This window comes from Pelodiscus sinensis, chromosome 24 (genome assembly GCF_052426305.1).
Source record: "Pelodiscus sinensis isolate ZL-2025 chromosome 24, ASM5242630v1, whole genome shotgun sequence".
Taxonomy (NCBI): Eukaryota; Metazoa; Chordata; order Testudines; family Trionychidae; genus Pelodiscus; species Pelodiscus sinensis.
This window is the reverse complement of record NC_143075.1, coordinates 18148522-18173711: the sequence shown is the minus strand read 5'-3', so window position 1 is coordinate 18173711 and position 25190 is coordinate 18148522. Positions and strand designations below refer to the sequence as shown.

The following is a 25190-nucleotide window of genomic DNA, read 5'->3' as shown; positions in this document are numbered from 1 at the left end:
TGCACAAGAAGCACTGAATTCTTACATTAGAATGTCAGAGCTCTTGTGCAAATTCAAGCAGTCAGTATAGACAGCTGGCAAGCTTTTGCACAAAAGCAGCCGCTTTTGCACAAAATCTTGCCAGTCTAGACGCACCCAGTAGGGTTCACAGTCCAGCCTAGGGCAGGGATAAGGAACAGTTTTTCTTGGCCTAAATGCTGGAAAACAAAAAGCTCACATCCTGCATCCTATTGTGACACACTTCCCTGGACATACAATAAAGCAGGAGTATCCAGTGCCTGAGGCTGAAATCACCAACTCTGGAGCAGGTGTAACGCCATGTGGCCCAGCCCCTGTGACAGGTTGCATGAACACCCTTCTACACCTGTACCAGTGGCAGTCAAGGACTAAAATCCAGGACCTAAGTGCTTGTTGCGTGAAAGGCTCTAGCTTCAATGCTATGGACTCCTCATGCCTACCAGCTTGGCCTGGCTGGCTCCACCATTAAACAGTAAGTGCTGCTGCTTACAGACAGCCTCAGTGTCAACCTTGAGCATAAAGAGGATGTGGATAACCTAGGCTAGTTCATTGTTGTGGGCTGCATGATTGTAGTAACCAAGACTGGCTCCCAGGATAGGGTAGTTTTGCTAACTGTACTTGTCTACCTACAATTTTTAGAAGGTGCCAGCTGCACCATAGCAGCATTGATTAGATGCAGAGGGAGATGGCTCTGTCAGGTGTGTGTGTGTGTGTGTTATATTACTAATACCAGTAGGAAAAACGACTATATGGACAGATGCCAATGGAACCTGGCAACTCTATGCATGGGCAACAGTAAACAAAATGTCTTGTGGGCCATACACAGAACTGCACTGGGCTGCATGTTTTTCCACCAGTGGCCTAAAAGCTCCTTTCAGCTCTATTTAAAGCTGAAATAGCTAAAAAAGAAGCCCAATGAAGAGAGATTTTGAACTTTGTCTTATTGATCCAGAAATCAGGCATGCTTGAGTGTCAGCTATTTATTAATCATTTAAAAATAAAAGCCACACATTTTAATTCTTAGTCACTACACTAGAGATGAAGCAGGCTTGGAGAATTCCCTTATTCATGTTTAAAAAACAAACAAAACAAAAGGGGCTGGGGTGATAGTTAGGAAAACAAAAAAAACTTGACCAAGTCTTTTAGACCATTTAGTGTTTAAATACTCCAGCAGAGACTGGACAAGTCTCCACTACCCTGCTGTTTAAAGCAGACCCTGAAAAAGTAGCTTGTGTTAGAGTGCAGCCTGTAACTGCTGGGAGGTTGTAGTGGTTCTAGCTGCCGTTAGCATAGGAGACCAGACAGTGGGTGTGTTTAGTCTGTAACAGGAGGGATTCTGGGAGCCCCTGGTGGAGTCTTTCACCTTGAGAGAAGGCAGGTCACAGGAGGGGAGTGGCGTGGAGCTGGTCTTCGGGTGGAGTGTCTGGTTCCCTGTCACGTTGAGGAGGGCTCCTCACCCCCTCGGTAGTTGAGCTGCCTGCAGTGAGTGGTGGATGGATGGCACAAGTGCCTGAGACTGTCAGTCACTGCTCTGTGGGACAGTTCAACAGCTCGAAAGTGTCCTCCATGACCTGCCACAGGCAGTTCTCCAGCGGGAAATCGTTGTCCACCAGGTTGACCAGGTAATAGTTGTCGTGGATATACTGGATAATCATGCGAGAGGGAGACTCCTCTTCATATAGCTTAGCCCACTGCTCGATCCACAAAGCAAAGGCCTCATCCTGCCAGGACCAAGGCAGAGAGCTTGGTATCGTCACACGCACGTGTGTTACATTAGCTGAGACTCCTACAATGTCCTCTAGGGGGACTGGTCTTGGGAGGGGAAACTAGAGTGTGTAGGGCTTCACTTCTGCCCCACTCTATAGCTAAGAAGTTGGGCAATCAATGCAGCCGCCTGCTTTCTAGAAAGCATTTGCAGGTGTATTTTTGCACCAGCGCTGCTCCACAATGCCTCAGCACAGAAATACTGGGGCTGGCACTCAAGTCTCCCACTTTGTACAAAGAGCAGATACATAACCCAGGGCAAATCTTGCAGTCCTCAGGAAGAGCTCCCATTGCATAAGGACTCAAGTGCACAGGATAGATTCTATCTAGGCACTAATGTGACCCTATGACTTTATCAAGACCCCCTGGAGAGAGAAGAAAACCCCAAACCAATCCCCACCGCTCCTCTCTAACCCCCAAGTGAGGGGAAATTCAATATTTCTCAGCTGGAGCAAGGCTCTTACCTTCCAATACATGAAGCTAACAGGATCCACAACCGTTGGCTGAATGATCTCTCTGCCTGGGAAGATCCCCCATGTCACAGCATTGGGCTGCAGGTCGGGAGAGTTGGCGATGTTCTCACCCTGCCAAGAGGACAGGACATTGGAAGCAGCTTCTAGAGCAAGATGGTCCTGAGCCAAGAGTGGAGCTAGGACATGGTGCAGAGGTATTTTTAGGGGCCCTACTTTCTGGGAATTAAGCTTCCTCCCTCCCCATGTGAAAAGCCAGCAGGGTTCATCCCACCCAGCTGCCATCTCCCATCTTCCTTCCCTGCTGACACACTGTCCCTATGAGCGAGGCCATCTGTGTCTCCTGTGATGTGGTGGGAGGGAAGCCTGCTCTTACCCGGACGTTGACAATGTGGTAATTCACACGGAGCTCGTACTTCTTCATCTTCAGGACTTTGAGCAGTGCTGTGATGTTCTCACTGGAGGTGAAGAATTCCAGGTATGCCTGCATGGGTGGGAGGAACCGAAGCCACAACTCATTGCAGTGCAGGAAGGAGAGGGGGAAAACCAGTGGGAAGCCCAGCTGTTGGACTCACCCACTTTTCTAAAATCTCCACAGCTAACATGGGGAAGGTACTAAGAATACAGCCATCCCCCCAAGGCAGGCCCATGCAATCCCCATTTTACAGATGGGGAGACTGAGGCAAGTCAGTGGTCAAGCTGGGAATGGCCAAATAAACAAAGGGCAGAAGTGGTGCTGGCATCCAAGGTGCCTAGCTCAGAGAGCCCAACGTAGCAGCCTCTTACCCATCCTCCTAGCTTAGGCCCTTCAGAGCTAAGGGGTCCAAACTCAAGTCTGGGATAGGAGACGTACCCCTAAGTCACAGCCTATGCACCTGTCAGTCCAGGGCCCCATAGAGCAGCAGGTGCTGGCTTGACATCTTTGTTCCGCACTGCCCCCTTGTTGGCAATTTAAGCCCTGCGGCCTGGTGAGCAACGGGTGAGCCCAGCTGGGACTCTGAGGGTCCGACCAGTCACAGCAGCACCTCTTTTGTCTGGTGTGCACTGCGGGTGCCTAAGACAGCCTAAGTCCTCCTTCGCCCCACTGGCTGCCGCTCCTGCCTGGATTCAGCCACTGGCCCTCCCCCGCCCAGCAAGGCACTAGCTCGGTTTCCTGGCCATTGTGTTGGATGATGGATTTCCTTGCTCCTGGGGAATCTTTCTCCACTGAACTGCATTTGCCATCTGCTGGCCCTGCGGCTTTAACAATCCAAATCCCTTTGAATGAGCTTGCTTTGTTCCCCACCATGTGCTCCACTCCCACTGTTTACCTGGGCTCTGGGGGTCCCTGTAATGATATTTTGCACTTCTATAGAGCCATTCACAGGCTGTGTGTGGGGGGGGGGGGGTGGGGGGGGGGGGGTGTCAGTGCTGCATCTTTCACAGGAGACAGGCCAGGGAAATACAGCAGCCGCTGGGGGGCAGTACAGTCACTGCCATGGTAACACTATGAAACTGCTCAGGACAGGCAAGGAAGAACTAGGCAGACAGTAGGGCCCAGAGCTGTGATCTGGGATGCCAGAGACCTGGCTTCTATACCTGGCTCTGAGAGTCAGCTAGGGAGCTTGGACAAGGTATTTCCCCATTCTGTGCCTCAGTTTCCCTGATTATCCTTTGCAAAGCACTTTGATCTGCTGAGAAGTGCTACCTAAGAGTCAGGCATCTCTATCTTTAGAGGGAAACTTCAGGGCATTTAGGGAGGCAGAACAGACTGACACCAGCTGAACAGGACACTGGATTTAACACTGCTGCTCTTGCGGTCATGAGAGGTCCCGTGATACTTTCTCAGGGCTCTATTTCCTCCCAAGGATGATACCTGCCGTGGCCCTGGGTCAGGACTGACGTGGAGGGAAGAGCATCACCTGGATTCCCATGCAGGCAGTACCTAGCATGGGGTCTGCTTCTTGAGCAAATAGGAGGCCTCCTGGGAAAACCTAAAGCATTCTCCATCCCCCAATGTGAACACTTCAAAGATCGGTAAGCGGCACTACTTTACAGATGGGGAAATAGAGGCTCGCACATTAAGTAGTTTGCCCAAGGCTACAGAGTGAGTCAGCGGAAGAGCCAAGAGTACAGTTCAGATCTTGGTCTCCATCTCCTGCCAGACCGCCCTGTCTGCTCTTGCCCAAGACAGCAGAGTCACGGCAAGATGGCAGAAAATCCTCTTACTAGGCACATAGCCAGATGCTATTACTTTCCTGAAGCCCGCATCACAGGCAGCAACAAGCAGAAAGGTCTGGGAGGGAGCTCAAGGAATTGAAGCTAGACTTGTCCTTAGCCCAAAGAACCTCAACTCTGAAATAAGCAGATGTGGAAGAGGGTGAGTGGAAGAGGCTGGTACAGCCACTGGGGTAGGACTTCCCAGGTCTCAAAGCCTGCCTTTCTGTGAGAAACCCTATCTAGTGTATCCATGAGAAGATTGACAGGCGAAGGGCTAATTTGGGAGAAGATACCAGATGATAAAAGGCTCTTTAGTCTTAGCTGGCCCAGATGGGTCTCACATGATCCAGTGGTTGGAAGCTGACACTAGACAAATTCACATTCAAGTCCCATTTTTTAAATGAAGGTAATTGACCATTGAAATAAAGTATCTAGAGAGGAGGTGGGTTCTCCGTTGTATGAAGCCATAAAATGCTAGGCTGGATCTCTTTCTACAGCTACTTCTTGCTCGACCTGCCGTTACTGGTGGCAGAAATCCAAGTTCTTCGATCTCCTACCTAAGATGCCAGGCTAGACGATCAGGGTTCCTTCTAGCTTTGCCCAGCTATAGTTTGGTACCTTCTGGAAGACGTAGCCCCCGCTGGGTCCCCAGCCCACGATGGGATCAGTGGAGGGTTTGCCATTGATGTTTGGCTGGGAGTTGATAGTCAGGATTCCTCTTCTGTTCACCTTCTCCAGCTGCTCTTTCAAGAGGTTGGTTTCAGCCGCCAGAGGGTCGTCATTCCAGGGCAGGCAGGTCACCTACAGGAAGGAAAGAGGGTGAAAGCCAAGCAGCTACCCGTTACCATAACCTCACAGTCCCTCAAGGATGCTGACTGCCTACCTAAGAGGTAAGAAGAGCTTGTGAGAGCACTAGGGATGTAAAACAGACAATCAATTGACTACTCACTCCCCCACCACTGCTTATATCAGAGGCAGCGGGAGGGGAGGGGGGAAGGAGGAGTCAGGGGCCGGCTTAAAAGCCAGTTCCCCCTCAGCACGGTTGCCACGGGCGGGTGGGTGAGGCAGAGGCACAGCAGTCAGGGACTGGCACGAGCCAGGACTGCTAAGTCCCAGCTCGCGCCGGGTCCAAACCTTTTCCTGCTGCAGCTTTTTAAATGCAGTAAGAGGCCTTACTACATTTAAAAGGCAGAGCCGCAGCGGGGTAGGTCTAGGCCCCAGCACGAGCTGGGACTGGAAAGTAGCCCTGCTGTGGCTCTGCAATTTAAATGTAGTAGGAGCAGGGCTGCCTGCATGCCCAGCTCCTACTCCACTGAAACAGCAGAGCGACCCCTTAACTGATCACGTACTCGATGCAAACTGTGTCGGACACGATGAGTCAATTACCCGTTTCTTCACATCCTTAGAGAGCACGTCCCACAAGTGCTCTTACCGTAACCAGCCGAGAGCTCACTTCTGGGTGCAAGATCTCACACCGCTTCTTTAAAGCCCTACGCGGTCTAGGACACCCTGTCTCGGAGACCCCCTTCAAACCACGGGGCTTTCCAGCCTCCGGGCTCCAGGGCTGGACTCATGGGGGTTGTCCCTTCTGATCAGACTCATCTTTACTCTGAAAAAATCAACCCCACCAGTGATCATCTTGCCCCATTCACAGCACAAAGATGTCTTTGTCCAGGCACGTTCCTAGCCCTGGGCGCGGGCTCTCCCGTGCAGAGTCCCCTCCGAGCATGGTCTCAGAGTGGGTTTGGTGAAGAAAAGCCCCAAGTCCTGTTCAGAGGAACATCACAGGGTGCCAGACGCCTTTGAGAGGGTATGAAATAAGCACCATCGTCTCTCCCCAAGCCCATCCTCGGTCTGTGCCACTCTGACTCATCCCATGTTCTCAGCCCTGGGCCTCCACTCACCTTGTGCCCCTCCCTGTTGGGCTCCCCAGAGATGTAACAGGTGAACACCTCGAAGACGCTCTCCTCGCTGGTCAGCTCCTCCCCCCACATCTTCAGAAGTTCCTCCCGGGGAGACTTGCTCTTCAGGTAGAAGAGGTAATAGTCCTTCAGCTCGCCGAAGGCTGGGGAGGAAGAGTTCCCCCTGCGGGATGGAGCAGAGAGGGGGTTTGCGTGCTGCTTGGGGTGGAACGTGACCTGCTTGACTGCTCCAGAGAGTGGGGGGGGAAAGCCACCCCCCCTCCAAGGCAGGGAGAGTAGCCAATACGATCAACCAGGGACCCATGACCTCACTGTGGTGGGGCCACCCACTCAACCCCAGCCAGCAGCTCTGCCCCTCACGTAGCTCCAAGCAACAGGGCATCCCAGAGATTCTCCTAGCAAAGGACCAAATGGACTAAGTGACAGGACTCCAAAAGGGCCCTGAAATGGGTCCAGCAGCCTCTGCCTTTCTGACAGAGTCAGCCTTCCACTTCAGACTGGATGGGCCCATTACTCAAACAGCTTCTTTCTCCCCCCGCCGCAATTCGCCTAGGCCAGAGACTCACCAGCGGCCATTGGGAAAGTCATCCCATTCCTGAGTTCGGTAAATGTAGCTCTTTGGTCTGGAAGCCCAGAAAATAGGCCGGACGTCTTCGACTCTTCTCTTGGGGTGGGCACTGACTGCCCAGGGCAGAGGCCGCCTTGGGGAAAGCAGATTATTAGGATGGTTTCTCTCTCACAGACGCCACGATTTGGGATAGAAAGCGCTGCCAGTAACAGTGGTTTACTGGAGAGGCCAGGCTCTGGGGGAGGCTGATCGGCAGGGGCTGCAGCAGGAAGAATTGAGACTTCCCTGCCTCCAGAGAGCCACCTTCCTCCAGAGCAAACGCCTCTCTCCCCTTTCAGGAGAAGGTGGCTCACGCGGAGGCATTCGTTATCTCTACTCTCACGTATCCTACCTGGCAGCAGGGCAGTTTGCTAAGGATGACTTGCACAGATTAGACACACAAGTGGTTTCCTGCCCTTTTCTGGTGGCTAGAGAACACTATTCCCTTTATTTTTTTCAGTCTCTGTGCGGAATACATTTGGTTATGTGCACCAAGGCATGTGTGGATGTGCACCACCCAAATGTTTGTGCATCACCATCTCCCACCCACCCAATCCTTGCTGGAGATCCTCCTGTTCACTTAGGGAACATTTTCCCTATTTTGGGCTAGAGATCACAGTAGGAGCTTACTCAGCACTTAACAGCAAAGGGCAGGGAGGATGAAAAGTTCCTTCTTCATTGTTCATCAGGCATTTGAGTTAAATATGTTAAAAAAAAAACCCCAAAACCACCACCAAACACACCCCATCACACCGAGCAATAATTTTACATAGTCCAACTACAAAACACCTTCCCCTCTCAGTTGCTGACGCTCTCACAACCTTGGCACTTGGTGATCATAATGCTCCAAGCTATCCAGTCTCCCAGGACATGCCAGACCTGCATTTTTAATGTAGTAATACAAACAGCAGGAGAAGGTGGAAGTGGGTAGAACCACCACGGAAGGCTTCTGTCTCCCGCAGAAAGCAGTAGGAGAGGTGCCAGCTCTTTTTCTCCTCTTCACAGGTCGTATCTATTGAAGATGACACTGACAGGGGAAAGATGCCCCCGGGAGTAGCTTTCTGCTCACCTGGGGTCTTCTTTCCAAATGCCCAAACGTTTGAGGATCTCGGTGGTGGCCACTTCTCTGTTGAGGGTGTAGAAATGCAGACCAGGCACCATCCCACTATCCAGCAGCTCCCGGCACATGGACACCGCCAGCTCCACCCCGTAGTTCCGGATGGCTGCGTCGTTGTCCTTGATGGGCTCGATCACTTCTTTGATCTCCTGTGGCACCTCGAGTTTGGAGAGCTTCACGAGCTGGCGCAGAGAATGGTAGCCCTGGGCACGGGATACAAGGGGAACAGGGGAGGGTAATACCTACGGCCCTACCAAGGTCACAATCCATTTTGGTCCATTTCACTGTCATGGGATTTAAAAATGGGAAAGTTTCATGATTTCAGATACTTAAACTTGAAGGCTACGTCTACACTGCAGGCTTCTTGTGCAAGAGCGTGTCCACATGGTCATGTGCTTTTGCGCAAGAGCATCCATGGCAGCGTGGAGGCTCTCTTGTGCAAGTAAGCTCTGATGGCCATTTTAGTTATAAGGGTTTCTGGCACAAGAAACCCCTGTTGCCTGTCCACACTGCCCTCTGGCTCAAGAGGGCTTATTCCTCGTGGGGAGAGGAATAACTCTTGTGCAAGAAGCCCTCTTTTCTGAGGCTTTACTGTAAATTTACTTGCACAAGAACGCACGTGCAGTGTAAACGCTCCTCAAGTTTTTGCTCAAGAACAGCCGTTCTCGCGCAAGAAGCCTGCAGTGTAGACGTAGCCGAAATGTCAGTGTTGGTCCTCACTCAAAAAGGAGTTGTGGGGGGGGGGGGGGGAGTGGGTAGGGGGGAAGGGTCACAAGGTTATTGTCGGAGGGGTTGTGGCACTGCTACCCTTGCTTCTGCTGGTGGCAGCGGTGCTCTCTTGAGAGCTGGGCAGCTGGAGAGCAGTAGCTGCTGGCCAGCAATGGAGTACTGAAGGCAGAGCTACTGCTAGCAGCAGAGTTGCAGACGTAAGGCTGTATTGTTAGTATGGTATTGCCAGGGCTCGACAAACCGCTGTTTCTACTCGCCTGTGGCAAGTAGATTTCAGCCGGTCGCTCCGTGCGCCCCATTCACTGGCACTGCGCATGCGTGCAGTGCCGGTCTGGCGCATGTGCGGTGCAGGGCTGGCAAGTAGCTCTCGCCACAGTTTGTCAAGCCCTGGGTATTGCCATCTCCATTTCTGCACTGCTGGGTGACATGAGCATGGTATTGCCACCCTGACTTCTGCCCTGCTGCTGGTGGGGTGCTGCTTTCAGAGCTGGGCACCTGGCCAACGTTAAAATCATTGCTTTCCAGTTGCCTGGCTCTGAAGGCAGCACAGACATAGGGGCTGCAATACCATGACTCTCCTAAAATAACCTTGTGATCCCCCTGCAACTCCCTTTTGGGTCAGGACTCCCAATTTGAGAAACGCTGGTCTCCTCCACGAAATCTGTATTGTAGAGGGTAGGGTAAAGGCGCACAAAGCCAGATTTCACAGGACGACACCAGATTTCTCAGTCCATGATGCGTTTTGCATAGCTGTGAATTTGGCAGAGTCCTAGCGACGCCCAAGGGAAAAGTACAGGGCTGCTTACAACGTGTCTCAATTTTCAGGCTTACTTCTGTTTTCCATATAATTGGCAAAGTAAAATCTGTACCAGGAAAGATCCCAGCTAGGGGGAGAGTATTGGTGATAGTCAAAGCAGGACACTGAGTCAGGATTCCTGGATTCTGTTCCCAATTTTTAGTGCAGCCTTAGACGAATCTCTTGATTACCCCTCCACCCACTCATCTTTGAAGAAGGGACCAGTATTTACCTCCTTCAAAGGGGGTGGGTAATCAGGGGTTAATTAACGTCTGAAAAGCACCTGAGACCCCTACTGACAATGCGGAGCACAAAAAGGACCACAAGGTCCGAGCTGCAGTTCTGTACCGTCGCATCCTGCCAGGTGTCAGACTGTAAACTCCGCAGGGAAGAGACATGCAGCTAGCAGCTTGGCTCCGTTTGGCCGACGGCTCCAGTTTACCCACTGCATCATGCTGGCTTTGCTTAGTGACATTACTAATGGAGACTGCGGGGAAAGTGGCTACCACTCTCCTGCCATTACTTTGTCCCTCTGCAGGGATAAGATCCTACAAGCTTCCGGTTGCCTTCTGGGGCACACTCAGCACCCTCATTGACTGGTGAGTTAGAGCCTCAGTTAAGTGTGCTTGGCCCCAAAATCCAACCACTGACCCCTTCCAGCTGCTCACTTCGCTCTCCTGGCATGGGCTGGGGATCTCACCTGTATTGGAAAAATGCCAGGTACAATGGGGCAGGTGATGCCAATGGCCTGACAGTCCTTCATGAACGTGAGGAAGGTCTCAGACCGGAAGAAAAGCTGAGTGATGATGAAGTCAGCCCCAGCGGAGACTTTCTCCCTCAGGTGCCTCAGGTCGGCTTCATAGCTCTCGGCTTCAGGGTGACCTTTGGGATAACCTTCAGAGAGAAGGGGGAAGCTGAGCCAGGAGGCTGCATGCTCTCTCCTGCAGCACCTCAGACCCTGGGGCATCAAACATCTGAACCAGTCAGGACTGAGACCAGCACCCCCCAGCCATCGCTCAGAGCCCTGCCGGCACAGTCTGTCGATTCCGCGATCCAAGACAGACACCGCCACAGTTGGCTCAGAAAAAGATACGTTTACCTGCCACGCAGATGTCAAAGTAGTCATCAAACTCGCAGCGAATGTGCTTCACCAAGTCGACGGCATAGTTGAATCCGTCCACTTCTTCCTCCCACTCCTCGCCAATGGGGTCTGCGTGAGGAGAAATGGAGACCGCACTGACCAACGGCCGGTGTAGAGCAAAGCTCCGCCAGCACCTGATGCCCGTTATTGCGAGGAAGGGGAAATGGAGTTTCTCAAATCCACTGGCTTCCTTATATGGTTTCCACGCCATGAGCCAGCCACCTCCGCCCTGGAGCTGGAGACACCACGCCTCCTGAGTCAAGGTTAACTCAGCTCCCTGAACAACCTGCTCAGCCCTTACCCAAGGGCCGCCCTGTCCTGGGGCAACAGGAGAACAGATCCCAACAGATGTTTAATCCCACAGCCTGAGAACCTGAAGGGACACTAGATTGCCAGGTCGGTTCATTCTGGTCACCCCCTTCCAGAGAGGTCACCTCTGGCATTATCCCCAGGGCCGAGAGGAAGACTCACCTCCTCGCAGTGCCATGATGTTCTTCAGTCCCAGCCGCTTGGCCTTTTGCAGGTGCCCTGTGATCTCCTCCTTGGTCTGGTTGCAGCACGTCATGTGCAGGATGGTCTCCAAGCCACAGTAGTTGACAGCCGTGTTGGCGATGATCATGGAGGAGGTCTCCTTGTCAGAGCCAGGGTCTCCTGCTGGGTGCCAGGTCACATCAATGAAGAGAGGGCCGCCCATCCCCATGCGATCGAACCTGCAGAGCGCGGCAGAAGCAGAGCTCATTGCTAGGCTGTGGGGCTGTCACCCCCATGCCTGGGAGATCACATTCAGTGCCAGGCGCCTCACCACCAGACCGACAGGAGGGAACAGACAAGAGCAGCACAATTACTGGGCTGAAGTGATCGCCTCAGGAGCAAAGACCAAAAACTAACTCACTCCAGGTTGGTAAAGAAACCATGAAAGGCCACGAGAACCCAGCAGATCAACACCACAGAGACAAGCCACATTCTGGGAGGTCCAAAGGGGTGGAAGGAGCAGTTGAGGCAAGGTTTGGTTGGTTTTTAGAGGGAATTCTAGGCTGGATTTCCTGGAAGCTTCCGGTCAGCCACAGCTTTGAGGCTGTGGCATCTTCTTCCAGAGGAGCAAGTGGCAGGCCCGTGGCTAGGATACACATCTGGGGAAGAGGGTAGAATGGGAACATCGGGGGAAGCGGGTGCTGCAGGGGCCATTAGGAAGGGGAATAGGTCGAATCCAACTCCCAATTCCAAACTGTGGCTGCTCCAGATGGCGGAGGCCCCCTGCCTTCAGTGCTGCTGTGCCTGCTTACCCCAGGCCGGAGCCTGGCCAGGGCATGCCAAGCAGGGCCCTGCTATTCCATTAGCATAGGCCAGAGACAGGACAGAGGTGTACAGGCCATGCTTTTCCCTTTGGGCATTGCCACAGGGACTGGGCACGAGGGGCAGAGCGTTTGTGTTGCACAGCACTGCAGAGGTTTGGTCTGGACATGGGGCGAGACTCCCACCAGGAGGAGGAAAGACAATGGCCCAGAGCAAAGCATCCAGATGAGCAGAAGGCAAACAGCCTTCACACTGCATGGCCATGAGCCCTGCAACAAGAGACCAGCCACTGGTCCATCTAATTTGGTCACTGCCAAAGGCAAAAATTAATACACAATGCTTCACCAGGAGACACTCGTACACACCCCACTAATGCACCTTCCAGACCCTGCACACGAAGGCTATGTCTAGACTACGCTGTATTTTCGAAAGAGGATGTGCAAATTCTGCAGGAGCTTTCGAAAGTGAAAGTAGTCAGGACGCAGTTTTTTCGGGGGAGGAACCCCACCACCTTTGTCGGAAAAAACAAAACAAAAAAACCCCACATACCAAACCACTCTTCCTTAAAAAATGAGGTTTATGCGTTTTTTTTAAAAGGGTTTTTTCCCCAAAAGCAGAGTTTTCGAAGGTGAGATCAGAAGACGAAAATACAGCATAGTTTAGAGGTACCCTATGTGGAGGATTGCTTTCTGCTCCCCTACCTGACCCCATGATGATCAGCTCAGACTCTGAAGCATGAGAGTGGATTCATCTGTAGCAGGAATATGTTTGTGTACGAAATGATCCAGCCCCTTAGCAATCCCATCGTGGTGTTTAACTCTACAGGGATGCAAAGATGAATTACCTGGAGTCCATCACCCTTCTCAGCAGGAAAGCACAGACCCATTACCTGCTTCTTCACCTGGAAGGGAGACAGAGCACAGGCCTGAACCTGCTCTATCAGGCTGTCCCCCAATCAAAGCACCTCCTCCCCGTTCCCCCCACCCTGTAGGGCTCACCTGGAGATCAGGTTGACTGCACCGTTGGCCGTCCGAGGGGGGAAGAACTCCAAGGAGAACCACTTGTCTCCAGAGTCGTGGCGCCGGCGCATCTTCTCCCGCAACCTCTCGTGGCGCTCAGCATCCAGGATAGGGGTGGAGCATCGGGAGCTGTCCTTGGAGCTCTCACTGCCGCTGCTGCTGCCGCCGTCTGACCTGGAACTCGCGCTCCCATTGCTGACACAGGGGGGCTCCGTGACCATCATGTACTCTCTGCAAGGCAGAGAGGGGAGCAGGGTGAGCGTTGCGGCCCAGGGGCTTCTGTGGGGTGACTGGGAAGGCGGTTCATAGGAGCTGGAAGAGGGAGCAGGAAGACCAAGGGATCACAATGCACAGGATGTACCAGCTGCCTCCCTAGTGGCAACTAGCCACCACCCCGCAGAAGTCAGTGGAGCGGGCAAGAAACTCAAGGGTTGTTAAAAACCACTCCACACCCTCCCTTCCCTGAATGGTCCATCTGCAAGTGCTCATGATCCTGTTGCTGCCCAGTGGGAGTGCTGGCAGGTACTACAGCTGGCCTCCAAGCTAGCCCCTGCAAGACCCTCGTCAGCCCTACTTGGCAGCCGCACGGGGAGATCGGCCTAAGTATGCAGTTACAAACGGCACCCTTGGGGAGTAGTTAGTGATGCAAATCAGTGGACGTTATTCTACCCTGGAGTTTAACCAGGAGTGATTTTGTTGCTCATCAGAATTGGCAGGGTTCAGGGACTCCTTCTGAACTTTCGACTGCTTTACTATTTATTTACCCCAGCATAAGGTGGTGAAGGTCAATCTGACCTTCTGGACAGCGCCAGCAGCTCTGTCCAGGGTGGGCTGGGTTCAGTCCTGTCTGGCACAACACATGCCCACAGCAGTGTCCTGTTATTTCTCTTCTGCGTATTCCTAAACAGCAATGTTTCTTAAACAAGCATGGAGAGAGAGAGGCTGTATTGCTACTCAGCATGCCCTCCCCTCAAGCCCCTAGCATCCTCCTGTCAGAAGTCAAACGGGAAAGTCCAGCACAGTGATCTAGTCCTAACGCCCTCACGTACGTCAGGTTTGGATGCAGCTCTAGGTAAGGGAACAATATGGCTTCACACAATTTGCACTTCCTAGAATTTGCTGTCAGCTGAGAACTCACCAGTCACCTGGCATTCTCCTCTCCCTGCATTCTGTCTACACACAGCCTCCTTTTCCACGCATCCAGTACACCATGCTGGCTCCTCACCAACTGCACCTGCCTGGATATGAGCTAGGAAAAGCTCTGTTACTTGCCACAGTGCAGCCAAACAGCTACCCCTTTTCTTTTGTTGTCCCTGTGCCTCTAAACTCCACTCCAGTTCATCTGATGAAATGGGTTTTGCCCATGAAAGCTTATGCCCCAATACATCTGCTAGTCTCAGAGGGTGTGTCTAGACTACACCTCTCTGTTGACAGAGCGATGTAGATTAGGCACATCAAAATTACTAATGAAGCAAGGATTTAAATATCCAGTGCTTCATTAGCATAAACATGGCCACTGCTTTTTTCTAAATGGAGCTTTCGAAAAATGGCAGTCTAGATGCGGATCTGTCGAAAATAAACCCTTTTCCTACAGATCCTGTAAACCTCATTTTTTGAGGAATAGGGGAGCTGTCAAAAGGGTTTATTTCTGACAGATCCGCGTCTAGACTGCCGTTTTTTGAAAAAGCGCCGTTTCAAAAAAAGCGGCGGCCATGTTTATGCTAATGAAGCACAGGATATTTAAATCCCTGCTTCATTAGCAATTGCGATGTGCTTGATTTGCATCCCTCTGTCGACAGAGGGATGCAGTCTAGACGTAGCCTAAGGTGCCACAGGACTCCTCGGTTTTAACTTAGTTTATTCTTTGGTGGACAAGCTGCCAAATAGCCCCTTGACAGAGGGGATGCACTAACTGGCAAGTCTAACCCGACACCAGGAATGAGACCAGCCCATCCTGTCACTGGTCTTGTAACCAAATCAGCACTATTAGCTTGGCTTTACAGCTGGGGACAGAGCAGCCGGGAGATGAAGTGACTTGCCCAAAAACATGCAGCAAGTCAGTGGCAGACCTGGAAACAGACTCCAGGCCTCTGAGCTCCCAATTCGGAGTTTGGCTCGCTGGCCTAGAGGCACCGTGCTAAGCATCTCCGCTCAGCTGCGCTCCATCCAGTGCTTTGGAGCACGCAGCCAAGTTAACAATCCAGGTCATCCCAGGACAAGCTGCTTTAACTCCTGAGCCTGTTTGGAAGGCACAACACCACCAACACTGTACATGTGGCACCACCTGGCCATGTCACCCAAACCAGCCACTGATAGTCAGACTTTGCTCTCCCCTTGCCGCTTGCACGAGGGCTCTGGCTGAACCCATCAGGAGAAAGGCTTAGTCTAGCCTCTGGGGACCTGTCCAGCTGGCAGGAGTTGTTAAAGGAGTGGGGGTTGGGTGAGGCTGGTGCCAAGAGGGACCAGGGCCTCCAATCTCTTGTGTGCATACAAACCGGATGTGCAGACAAAGCCATCACAGAAACTCGGCACCACAAAACAACTGGAGCAGAAACCACCAAAAGCAGCACAAAAATTCAGCTTGGCATTGAGGAACTGAGAAATGATACCTGAGCCTCTCCACCCCTCCCACTACGGACGTGGGAATTAGCTATTAGACCAGTGGTTCTCCGCCTGAGGCTCATGGACTGCGTGCAGCCCAATCTGCACACAGCTGCGGCCCATGTGACACCCTCAGTGTCATACAGGTAAGTCTACAGGTTATACAGCTATTGGAGCACAATGGTAATAAGTTGAGAACCAATGGTTAGAATAAAAGTACCAGGAAACAAAAGTCACGGGCTCTCTGCCCAGCTCCGTCACCAAATATCTGCTGTTCCCTGAGCAAATCACAGATGTGCCTCAGTTTCCCTATCGGAGATAACATCTCCAGGGAAGGGTTGAAGCTTCATTCATAAAGGTCCGTGTTGTGCTTTGAAAGCCTTTGATGGGAGTTGCAAGAGGAAAAGGCGCCTGCAGATAAGTTGTCTCCACCAGCAATACGCAAGGCTATGCCCTCAGCCTCAGATTCAATAAGAGCTTATTGGCAAAAGAAGCCAGGCAAAGGTTGGTAACATGTGCGAGACTGTCAGCTGCCCAGACTCTGCCTTCACAGTAGGTTTAGTTCATCCCAGCTACCCATACGCCGTTATTGAAGTGATTGCTTGGATTTGCACAGCCACAGCTGAGACAGCAAGCAGAGGCTGGAGAGCAAGGGCACTAGTAAGAGAGGATAAAGGCTCTCACAGCTTTGTAGGCTACTAAGAAGGACCAATGAAGTTACAAGGGGGAAGGCAGCTGGAGAAGAAAGTGCAGATGCAAGGACGTGCTGCTCCCTGAAGTCAGCAGGTGGAAAGTTTCCAAAAGGCAAAACTCTTCACCAAGGCTCCAGAGGTAAAAGCAACTGGGACTTTTCAGTTTAGAAAAAAGGAGACTGAGGGGGGATATGATAGAGGTCTATAAAATCATGAGTGGTGGGAGAGGGCGAATAAAGAAAAGTTATTTCTTAGTTCCTATAATAGAAGAACTAGAGGACACCAAATGAAGTTAATGGGTAGCAGGTTAAAACTAATAAAAGAAAGTTCTTCACACAGCGTGTAGTCAACCTGTGGAACTCCTTGCCAGAGGAGTCTGTGAAGGCTAGGACTATAACAGAGTTTACAGAGAAGCTAGATAATTTCATGGAGGTTAGGTCCATAAAAGGCTATTAGCCATGGGATAGAAATGGTGTCCCTGGCCTCTGTTTGTCAGAGGCTGGAGCAGGATGGCAGGAGACAAATCACTTGATCACTGTCTTTGGTCCACCCTCTCTGGGGCACCTGGTTCTGGCCACTGTCAGCAGACAGGCTACTGGGCTAGATGGACCTTTGGTCTGACCCAGTATGGCTGTTCTTATGTTCTAGAAGTGCCTAGTGAGAGGAGCAGCTGGAGGCACCAAGCAGGGGCGGATGCTGCCCCTTGTGGTGGCTGAAATAGAGCCAGAACCTGTGGTGGTGAAACATGGCTTTTCTTCCAAGGGCTGGATTAGGACAGCTTGGCCTCTTTCCATGCTCATCTGTTCTTCTATACAGGAAGGAGCATGTGCTTAGCTGCTCAGACAGATTCTCTCTCCTCCAAAGCAGAGCAGAACCAACAGCCAGAAGCAGGGTGCAGTCAGGGCTTGTGATGGACATCTACTTCCCAGCTTTGGGAGGGGTGGTGTAAGCAGGCATCCTGCCTTGGTCTCATATTACCCTGGCAATGGGGGAGCAGACAATTGCCCCAAGTGTCACATTCCCAAACCAAGGTGCTTCCTTCCCTTGTGCATGTTAAGCCAAGAAGCCTCACACAATGGTTCTCAAGCAGGGTACTTCTATCCCTGCAGGTACAGGGAGATCTTCCAGGGAGTACATCAACACAGCTAGAGATTTGCCTAGTTTTACCAGAGGCTACATAAAAAGCACGAGCAAAGTCCGTACAAACTAAAATTTCAGACAATGACTTGTTATACTCCTATATTTTAACACTGCAATGCAAGCACACTATATATGTTCCAATCAAAGTACTTTGTAATTATATGGTAAAAAGCAGAATAAGCAATTGCTCAGTAATTAGGTTCTGTAACGCTTGTATTTTTAGGTCTGATTTTGTAAGCAAGTAGTTTTTAAGTGAGGTGAAAATTGGGGGTACATAAGACCAATTGGAGGCAGACAGTAGCCTGGAAAGGTTAAGAGCCACTGGCCTAGCAGATGAGACATAGCCAAGACATGAAGGGCAGAAATACAGGGTTCCAATGTGGGCTCTCCCACTGAACATGAAATATTACCTGCCTCACTCGGAGTTGAGGATTCGAGTAGTTTTTTCCTTCCCCCCCAAAAGGTGCAAGTCCCTTCTTGCTTCCAACTGCACGGCTGCTGCCAGCCCAGGAAGGCTGGGTCCATGCCACAGCTCACCCATTATTCTCAAGGGCAAAACTTTTCCTCGGGCGTTTTAGGGGAAGCCGGGGAGTGGGTGTTCCAGAAGTTGCTGATGGAGCATTTTTGCAGGACCAGTTCAGTTTCCACTACATTTGGACAGATCACAGGCAGGGTTTGAAAGCTGTATTGGCTTCCGGGGAGCTCAAGGGCTGGGCTCCTCCCTAACCTGCTTGGCAGCAGATTTCATTTGGAAAATGCCATCGATCACAGTTTCCAAAAGAAAATATTGTGAAATTTCAGTTCAATGAAAAATTCCAAATTTTCACCTTTGTGTGTCAGTCCAGCACAGGCAACTTTTTATTTTTTTTTTAATAAACTCTCTCTCTGGATGTCTCAACAGTTTCCCACCCAGGTCTAGGCTCAACCCTCTCCCCCCCCCCCCCGCGTTTCTGTGCTGTCTTGCATCAGGGCTTCCTCCGGATCCGGGTGCTCCACGCTGGGTCCTGCTCGGTCAGCTCCACCACTGCGGTGGCTCTGAGCTTTCCCCGGGGACGGCGTGATCGGGGGGGGGGGAGGGGGTCTCTGTGCACCAGACCCAGGACTGCGGGGGGGGGGGGGTCTCTCCTCCCCCGCGAGCACCCGCCTCAGGGATGGGGTCGGGGAGGAGGGTCCCCCCATGCACGCGCCCCGGGGATCGCAGAGGAGGAAGGATCGCGGGGGTGTCACCGCCCCCCCCGCATGAACCCCGAGGGAGGAGCCAGGCCGCCCCCTCCCGAGTCCGACTCACCCCGGCTTGCAGCTGTCTCAGCTCCAGCACGTTCCTGCGCGCACCCGTTGCCACGGGAGCGCGCATTAAATGCCTCCCGCCCCCCCCCCGAGGAGGAGAAGCCCGGCGCGTCTCACGCTTGTCACGTGATCGGGGACGCGCCTTCCCTCCCCGCCTCTTTCCCCAACATGGCGGCGCACGAGACGGCTTCGCTCTGCCCGCTGGCCCCCTCACCCATGGGAGGGGGGGAGAGCAGGCGGCAGACGACACGTGATCGCTCGGGGAGGGTCACGTGAGGCGCTGTCGGCGGGGCGGGGAAGGCGGCGGAAGATGGCGGGGTGCGGGGCTCCCTGGTGCTGCTGCTGCTGCTGCGGGGAGCGGGAGAGCCGCACCCCGGAGGAGCTGGTAGGGGCGGGGCCCGGCCGGGGGCGGGGCGGGGGTTCCGTTGCCCTGAGGTGAATGGGCTGCGGCGTTCGGTCTCCTTGGAGCCGGGGTGGAGTCCCCCCCCCGGCCCCTCCCCCCCGCTCGCGCCTCTCCTCGCGCCTCCCCCCCCCCCCCCCGCCGCGCGGCCCCATTGGCCCCGCCGCAACCGGGCTCCGCTCTTGGCGCCTCTCCCTCGCGCGGCAGAGGGGGCGGGGCCTGCGAGGCTGACAGGAGGCGCCGGGCGTGTCCAGCGCTGGGCGGTGGCGGGAGCAGGAGCCGTGGCCAGTCCTCGCTTTCCCCGGTGGCCCTGCCCGCCACGTGCCGTGCGGAGTCCCCCCCCTTCCCCGCGCCCACCGGGCCCTGCCTGCCCCTTTGTTCGCACCGTGTCCCTCGCGTGTCGTCTCCCCTCGCGCTGTGCGCGCCAATCCCACGAGTCCTTCCGCCCCCCCCCCCCTCCAGTGAGTATCGGGACCCTGGGAGGGGGGAGCAGGAATTCTTCGCAGCGCGAAGGGGGGTGAGTTCGGATTTGAAGCTTTGCCGGCAGCCCCTGGATACGCACCCTGGGGACTGGCGGGATCGGACTCAGGCAGATAAAATGGCAGTGGCCGCTGAAACTTAGTTGCTAACTCTAGCGGTGCCAGTTAGGGCGGTGAGTGAGCAGGCGATTGCTCGACTGCCCAGTAACCGTAAGTTGGGTGGATACTGAACTACTTACTTTCCATTCACTCTTGCTGCCTCTGTATGAGGGGCAGGGGGAGGGACGGGAGCAGTCTCACCCCAGCACAGTCTCTTTCTCCCCCCCACAGCGGGGAGGGGAAGAGGGGCTGCTGGACCCAGTGTGGGTCCAGGACCACCGTGCCGCTGCATTTTATGTGTCATTAGAGTCGCCAGCTCTTTCTACATTTAAAATATAAGTAGAGCCTGCCCTTATCAACTAATGGTGTAGTCAACACACATTGTATCAACTACACCAGGGGTGGCCAGCAGTTAGACACGAAGAGCTGAAAGAGTTGTGGATAGTAGTGTAAAGAACCACATAGCCTGCCCCGGAGCCAGGCACCCACAGCCCCCCCCAACCCAATACCCTAACCCAGCCCCCCAGCTCTCCCCCCCCCAGCTCTCCCCACTCTAACCCAATGCCTTCCACCTCCCCATGACCTCTCCCATTCTAACCCAGTGCCTGGGTCTCACCGGAGTTCCCACCGCCACAGTCATACACTAAGTACAGCTCTGAATGAGCCGTAACCCTGACAGCCGCATTTCTGTGAGCAAAAAGCTTCATGTGGCTCAAGAGCCACTGGTTGGCCACCCCTGAACTACGCGATTGGCGAAATACTCATTCCTTAATGTCCTTAGTGCTAGTGTCTGTCGTCTTAAGCTGGGAATTACTCCTTCCAGCTGCAGTGTAGACATATGCTCAGTAAGGAACTCCTGAGTTATTGTGTTGGCTGTGCCAATGTGTTCTGGGCAATTCATGTAACTATGGTATTTGCTTCCTCAGCTGTAAAATAGATATATGTATATTTCTTGCTTTGAGGTGTTTTATATGGGTTAGTTAACGTTTGTACTGCATTTTGACAAGGTGAAGCGTTGTAAGTGTGGGTGATTACTATGGTACTGAGTTTGAATATGTCACTATAGCTTCAGGTTCTGCTTTCTTGGATCTGTCTATAATGGGGTAGGCAAAGGGGCCTCTGTGGGCCAGATTCAGACCATGGACACCCTGTCAACCTCTCGCTTCCTGCCCCTGCCCTGCAAGCGCCGTTTGCCTCTTACAGGGAGAGAGAGACTTGGTGCGCTCCTCCTGCCCCCAGGCCCTGATTGGCCTGAGGGCAGGGGAGCACACGAAGTTTCCTCCTGCCCACAAGGGGACAGGCGCCTAGAGGGAATGGCGGGGGCAAAGACTTCATGTGCTCCCCCACCCCCAGGCCAATCAGATTCTGTGGAAGCGGGAACATGGAAGCGTCCTGGTCCTGCCCCTTCCAGGGTGGCCCGGGGTCACTTCAAAAATTAGTGAAATGCACCCCCCGCCCCAGTCTAAAATCATTGCCAACCTTTGGTCTATAAGTTGGAATATCAATCAGCCCCAGAACATAATGGGAAGAGGGTTGGCCTTGCAATGTATCATGGGAAGGTGATTTTTCATCTTTAAGGAGTCCAAGAATGTAAATTATTCTTCACATGCAGCTTGGAGTGCGGTGTCAGGCCTGCACCACGCAGCTGGCTCTAGTCTTCTCTTCAGCAGTAGGACCTGGGGAAGTGACCATACCAGGGGAGTTGGCAGACTTGCTGGGCCCCGGGCTAGGTTTGAGGATGGGGTTTCCCCTCTCCAGCATTTTAGAGCACTGCCCTGTACTGGGTTCCCTCCTTGGGACCTGGATTAACAAACACCTATCTATGAACAATATCTGGTGCCTGTATGTTAGCTCTCCTGACTATTGTTCTGCATCTGGGGTTTATTCCATAGACCATCCTGGGGGAAACACAAGAAGAAGATGAGATTCTTCCACGCAAGGATTATGAGGTGAGAAACTAAATAGTTGCAGCTTGTGAAATGTGTGAGGAAAGAGGTGGGAGGAGACTGGATCTCAATCCTTTGATAGTGACACAAGCACCAAATCATCATTGCAATGAGTGCTATTTGGCACCTTTGGTATTAGCAGACATGCCGAGAATTGGGTGGGCAATAGAGAGCTACCTCTCAGTACTGGAGATGGTTTTGCTAGGCAGGGTTCAGGTCCGATGGCTGGAGGGAAGCCTGCACAGCTGCCATCTAGGCAGGAGCCATTTCTGAGGTCAGGGTCCCAGGATCCTCACACTGGCCCCCTTTCATCAACACTGTATTTATTTGACACTCTAGTTCAATTTCTTATGATTTCCTAGTAGCTGTAGGATGTAAATGTCAACAGTCAGCTATAGCTGCCTCCTTGAAATGTCTGGGAGCTTCCTGGCCAAGAGCCATCCCCTTTCTACTCATCAGGTTCCGATTCCTTGGGAAGTTTTTCATTTTCTTACTGGAGGATGGGTGCAGTTGGGTTGGCCCCAGGGCATCCTTTCGCCATTTGGCTTGTAGAGGGAAAGATGCTGCAGACAACTGAGATGGCTGGAGTGCTGCACTTGCAAACCACAGCTCATGATACAGCTCAGTCTTGCTATGCTTCTCCTATAGTATACAGTACAGTCCAGACCCTGTGTGTTGCTTCCTGCATGTGATGAGCCTGTCATCTGTTCTGGAATCTCTCCAGTTGCCTGGAGAGGAGTTTCTCAGCTGGTGATCTTTGTCTCAAGCAGTTCATATTTCTGGGGAGTTGAGGCATAGGGATGAGGAGAGGCCCTATAGAACCCTTCTGTGACATACATCGCTTTTAGGAGGAGGAGAATTAGGCATACCATTTTAATGCAGTCCATTGCACCGTGGAATTTGAATTAGGGTCTCTGTCAATCAAAAATCCTGCTTCAGTCATGTGTGTTATGACTACTTGAGATTAAAACCAGATGGAAAGCAACTGACATTTTCAATCTCCTACTATGCTTTCTTGTTCACCTGTATATTTTGCACAGTTTGGGCAGTGAACTAGATTGGCTTGTTTCCCTTCCTGGTTTGCAGGTGCTAATAATGCTGTAAGATTTGGGTTTCCAGACCCACAGCAGTAACGTTTCAATCTCTCAAAACCTCTGTAATGCCTCCCAAACACTTCTGCTCTTTATGGAGTCTGTCAAACCTACATATAGAGCCTGAATTATTGCAGCAACCTTTAACATGCTTCCCCATCTCCAGCTGTGAACCTCATAGTTCTAGATCAGTCACAGCTTGATCAGTTTCAGCTGTTTGTCTCCCGTTAACCCTGTGGTGTCCTTTGCCAGAGCTTGGATTATGACCGATGTATCAATGATCCCTACTTGGAAGTACTGGAAAGCATGGACAACAAGGTAGGATCCTATTTGCGCTCTCCCATTTTGCTGGTTTAAGAGAACCAAATCCACTGCAATAAACCTCCCCTGCAGCCAAATCCACCGCAATAACCTCCCCTGCTGACCACTGTTCACATGGGAGAAGTATCATTTACCTTTGTGCTCTGCTCCACTACTTTATCAAAGGGGGAGAAGTAGCCATGGTGCTCCCACAGCACCTATTCCGAACCTCAGGCTTAACATGATGTATTTATCATTCATACTCCCTCTCCCCAGTCCTCTGATTCCTCTCAGGATACTGGTGTGTGCCCACAGTTTTATCTCTCCAGCTGGTGACTATGATGTCACATTTCCCTAGTCCCCATTTGTGTGCTCTTTGACTTGCCTATGTTTCCTTGCCCTACACAGAAAGGCCAGAGGTACGAAGCAGTGAAATGGGTGATGGTTTTCGCCATTGGAGTCTGCACTGGACTGGTAAGGAGCCTGTTGGGTGATAAGCAAGGAAATGTATTGGAACCAAGGACAAACCAAGAGAGCACCTTGTGTTTCATGAAGAAGGCTGCTTTGCCTGTGGCTGCTGCTGGGCCTTTCTGAGCATCGCTAGGGCGTGCATTTTCTTTCTAAAGGGCAGGTTTCTTCTCCTCTTGGTGTGTTTTCCTTGTAGGTCCTCCTTGTAGATCCTCAAATGCTAATATTCTGCTTGCAGTGAGTCCTGCCTTTAAGAAACCATTTGATGGAATCATAAAATTGGACATGAAGTTGGAGTACAACTGTATCCTCAGACATACTGCATGCTAGCTTCACTGTGTGTTTGGATCTTCTGGGGTGCCTCTGAAGTTGGGGAGGCTCTGTGCGTGTCTCAGATTTAATAGGCTGTTAAGATCAGGGCTCTGTTGACAGAGCTGCTCCTGTGAGACAGATGGATTCAGTGGCAACTTGCCCCTGCTGCTGATGTGCTTACATGAAGGTATCTCTTTCCCAGCTCTTATCAGTTTGCCTGGGCAGTCGTATAGAGAGATCATTGCCTCATCTTGATTACAGGAAGGAGGTGAATGCATTTGAGAAGAGCCTGGCAGGGAGCAAGTCTGAACATCCAGAGTTACTTTGTCTTGACTCACCTTCCCTACTCATGGGACTTAGCAGCCTGTATGTGGGCTGTGATGCATAATTGCTGCGTTACCAGTGTTCAATCAGACTGCAGCTGTCCTGGTGGGGTGATCTGTTGGCATTTGCAAGTAATTGATCTCTGATGCCAGGTTTCTCCTCTTCTCTCTTTTACAGGTGGGCCTATTTGTGGATTTCTTTGTGCGACTCTTTTCCCAACTCAAATTCCATGTCGTACAAACCTGTATCCTTTATGTGGTGTCTGGCTTATTGTTGAACTGAATTGACCTCTTCTTTAAAACCATCGCCTTGCCCTGAAAGGCTTCATTCTACCAGGGTGGAGGCGTTTATTAACCAGTAAATTTCCTACTGTGGGTTCTGCTTCAGTAGCTGGGACAGTCCCCCTGGCCAAGGTGACAGAGCATGAATAGCACGGTGTCCTGTGTAACAGGGTGCTTTCCAGCCTGCTCTTCCTACCACTGAAACCGTTGGCAAAACTCTATTAACCAGAATCTGGGCTTTGAATCATTGAGACCAAGAGAACTGGTTGACCTGCCCCTGTTTTGTAAGAAATCCCTGCCAGGGAGTCTCTGCAGCAGCCCCTTTAAAATGATTTGTTGTTAAATCATCAGCAATGCCTGTTAGATCCTCCCTGCTGTCTTTCTGCAAACCTGTGGCTTTCTAAACCATGTGTTTCCCTAGCTCCTTCTCAGAGGAGCTGCTTTATATGTCATGCACAGAAGGGGCCCTCTGCTTTACTTGTCCTTCTCTGTTGCTGGGCCCTGTGAACTGTCCGCCTGGACAGCACATAGAAGAGGAAGCCATAATGAGTTTGCAATGGAGCTGGCGTTCAAGACCACTTTGTGGTTACTGGGGAAGTGCCCAAGGAGTGGGCTGTCTTCCTGGGAAACGCTGATCCATGAAAGAACATCATTGGCCTGTCAGATACTCCTGCTGACTTGTGGTTTGGGCATCT

At 52.1% G+C, this 25190-nt stretch overlaps 2 protein-coding genes across 4 annotated transcripts in view; one reads left to right on the top strand and one right to left on the bottom strand.

The window, feature by feature from the left end:
* Window positions 1-983: 983 nt before the first annotated feature.
* Window positions 984-18942, bottom strand: MTHFR (methylenetetrahydrofolate reductase). Of its 3 annotated transcripts, none has more exons than XM_075906605.2 (12): window positions 18797-18942; window positions 13055-13306; window positions 11235-11473; window positions 10722-10832; window positions 10323-10516; window positions 8050-8300; window positions 6940-7074; window positions 6356-6536; window positions 5070-5252; window positions 2629-2736; window positions 2247-2366; window positions 984-1739 (listed from the first exon to the last, which is right to left on the bottom strand). In XM_075906605.2, the coding sequence occupies exons 2-12, from the start codon at window positions 13297-13299 to the stop codon at window positions 1542-1544; spliced, it is 1965 nt and encodes a 654-aa protein (XP_075762720.1). In that variant the 5' UTR covers window positions 13300-13306; window positions 18797-18942; the 3' UTR covers window positions 984-1541. The 3 variants fall into 3 exon arrangements, with proteins under 3 accessions (XP_075762720.1, XP_075762721.1, XP_075762722.1); XM_075906606.2 differs by having other exon boundaries at window positions 13055-13387; window positions 18797-18919; XM_075906607.2 differs by lacking the exon at window positions 18797-18942 and adding an exon at window positions 12901-12957 and having other exon boundaries at window positions 13055-13191.
* Window positions 18943-19023: 81 nt separating this feature from the next.
* Window positions 19024-25190, top strand: part of CLCN6 (Cl-/H+ antiporter 6) — a 28132-nt gene continuing 21965 nt past the window's right edge. Inside the window, exons 1-5 of the mRNA XM_075906604.2 lie at window positions 19024-19180; window positions 21666-21722; window positions 23063-23128; window positions 23519-23584; window positions 24392-24458. Of these exons, the coding sequence (XP_075762719.2) occupies window positions 19106-19180; window positions 21666-21722; window positions 23063-23128; window positions 23519-23584; window positions 24392-24458 (331 nt within the window). The 5' untranslated portion in view covers window positions 19024-19105. The remainder of the gene's footprint in view (window positions 19181-21665; window positions 21723-23062; window positions 23129-23518; window positions 23585-24391; window positions 24459-25190) is intronic.

What these genes read in the sequence shown, in the direction of transcription:
- MTHFR (XM_075906605.2), bottom strand. Translation starts at nt 13,299, where the DNA reads ATGATGGTCACGGAGCCCCCCTGTGTCAGCAATGGGAGCGCGAGTTCC. An exon ending in GCAGTCAACCTGATCTCCAG is followed by an intron (nt 11,474 to 13,054) that starts GTGAGCCCTACA and finishes CGCGCTCTGCAG; the next exon opens with GTTCGATCGCATGGGGATGG. An exon ending in GACTTTCCCAATGGCCGCTG is followed by an intron (nt 6,537 to 6,939) that starts GTGAGTCTCTGG and finishes TCCATCCCGCAG; the next exon opens with GGGGAACTCTTCCTCCCCAG.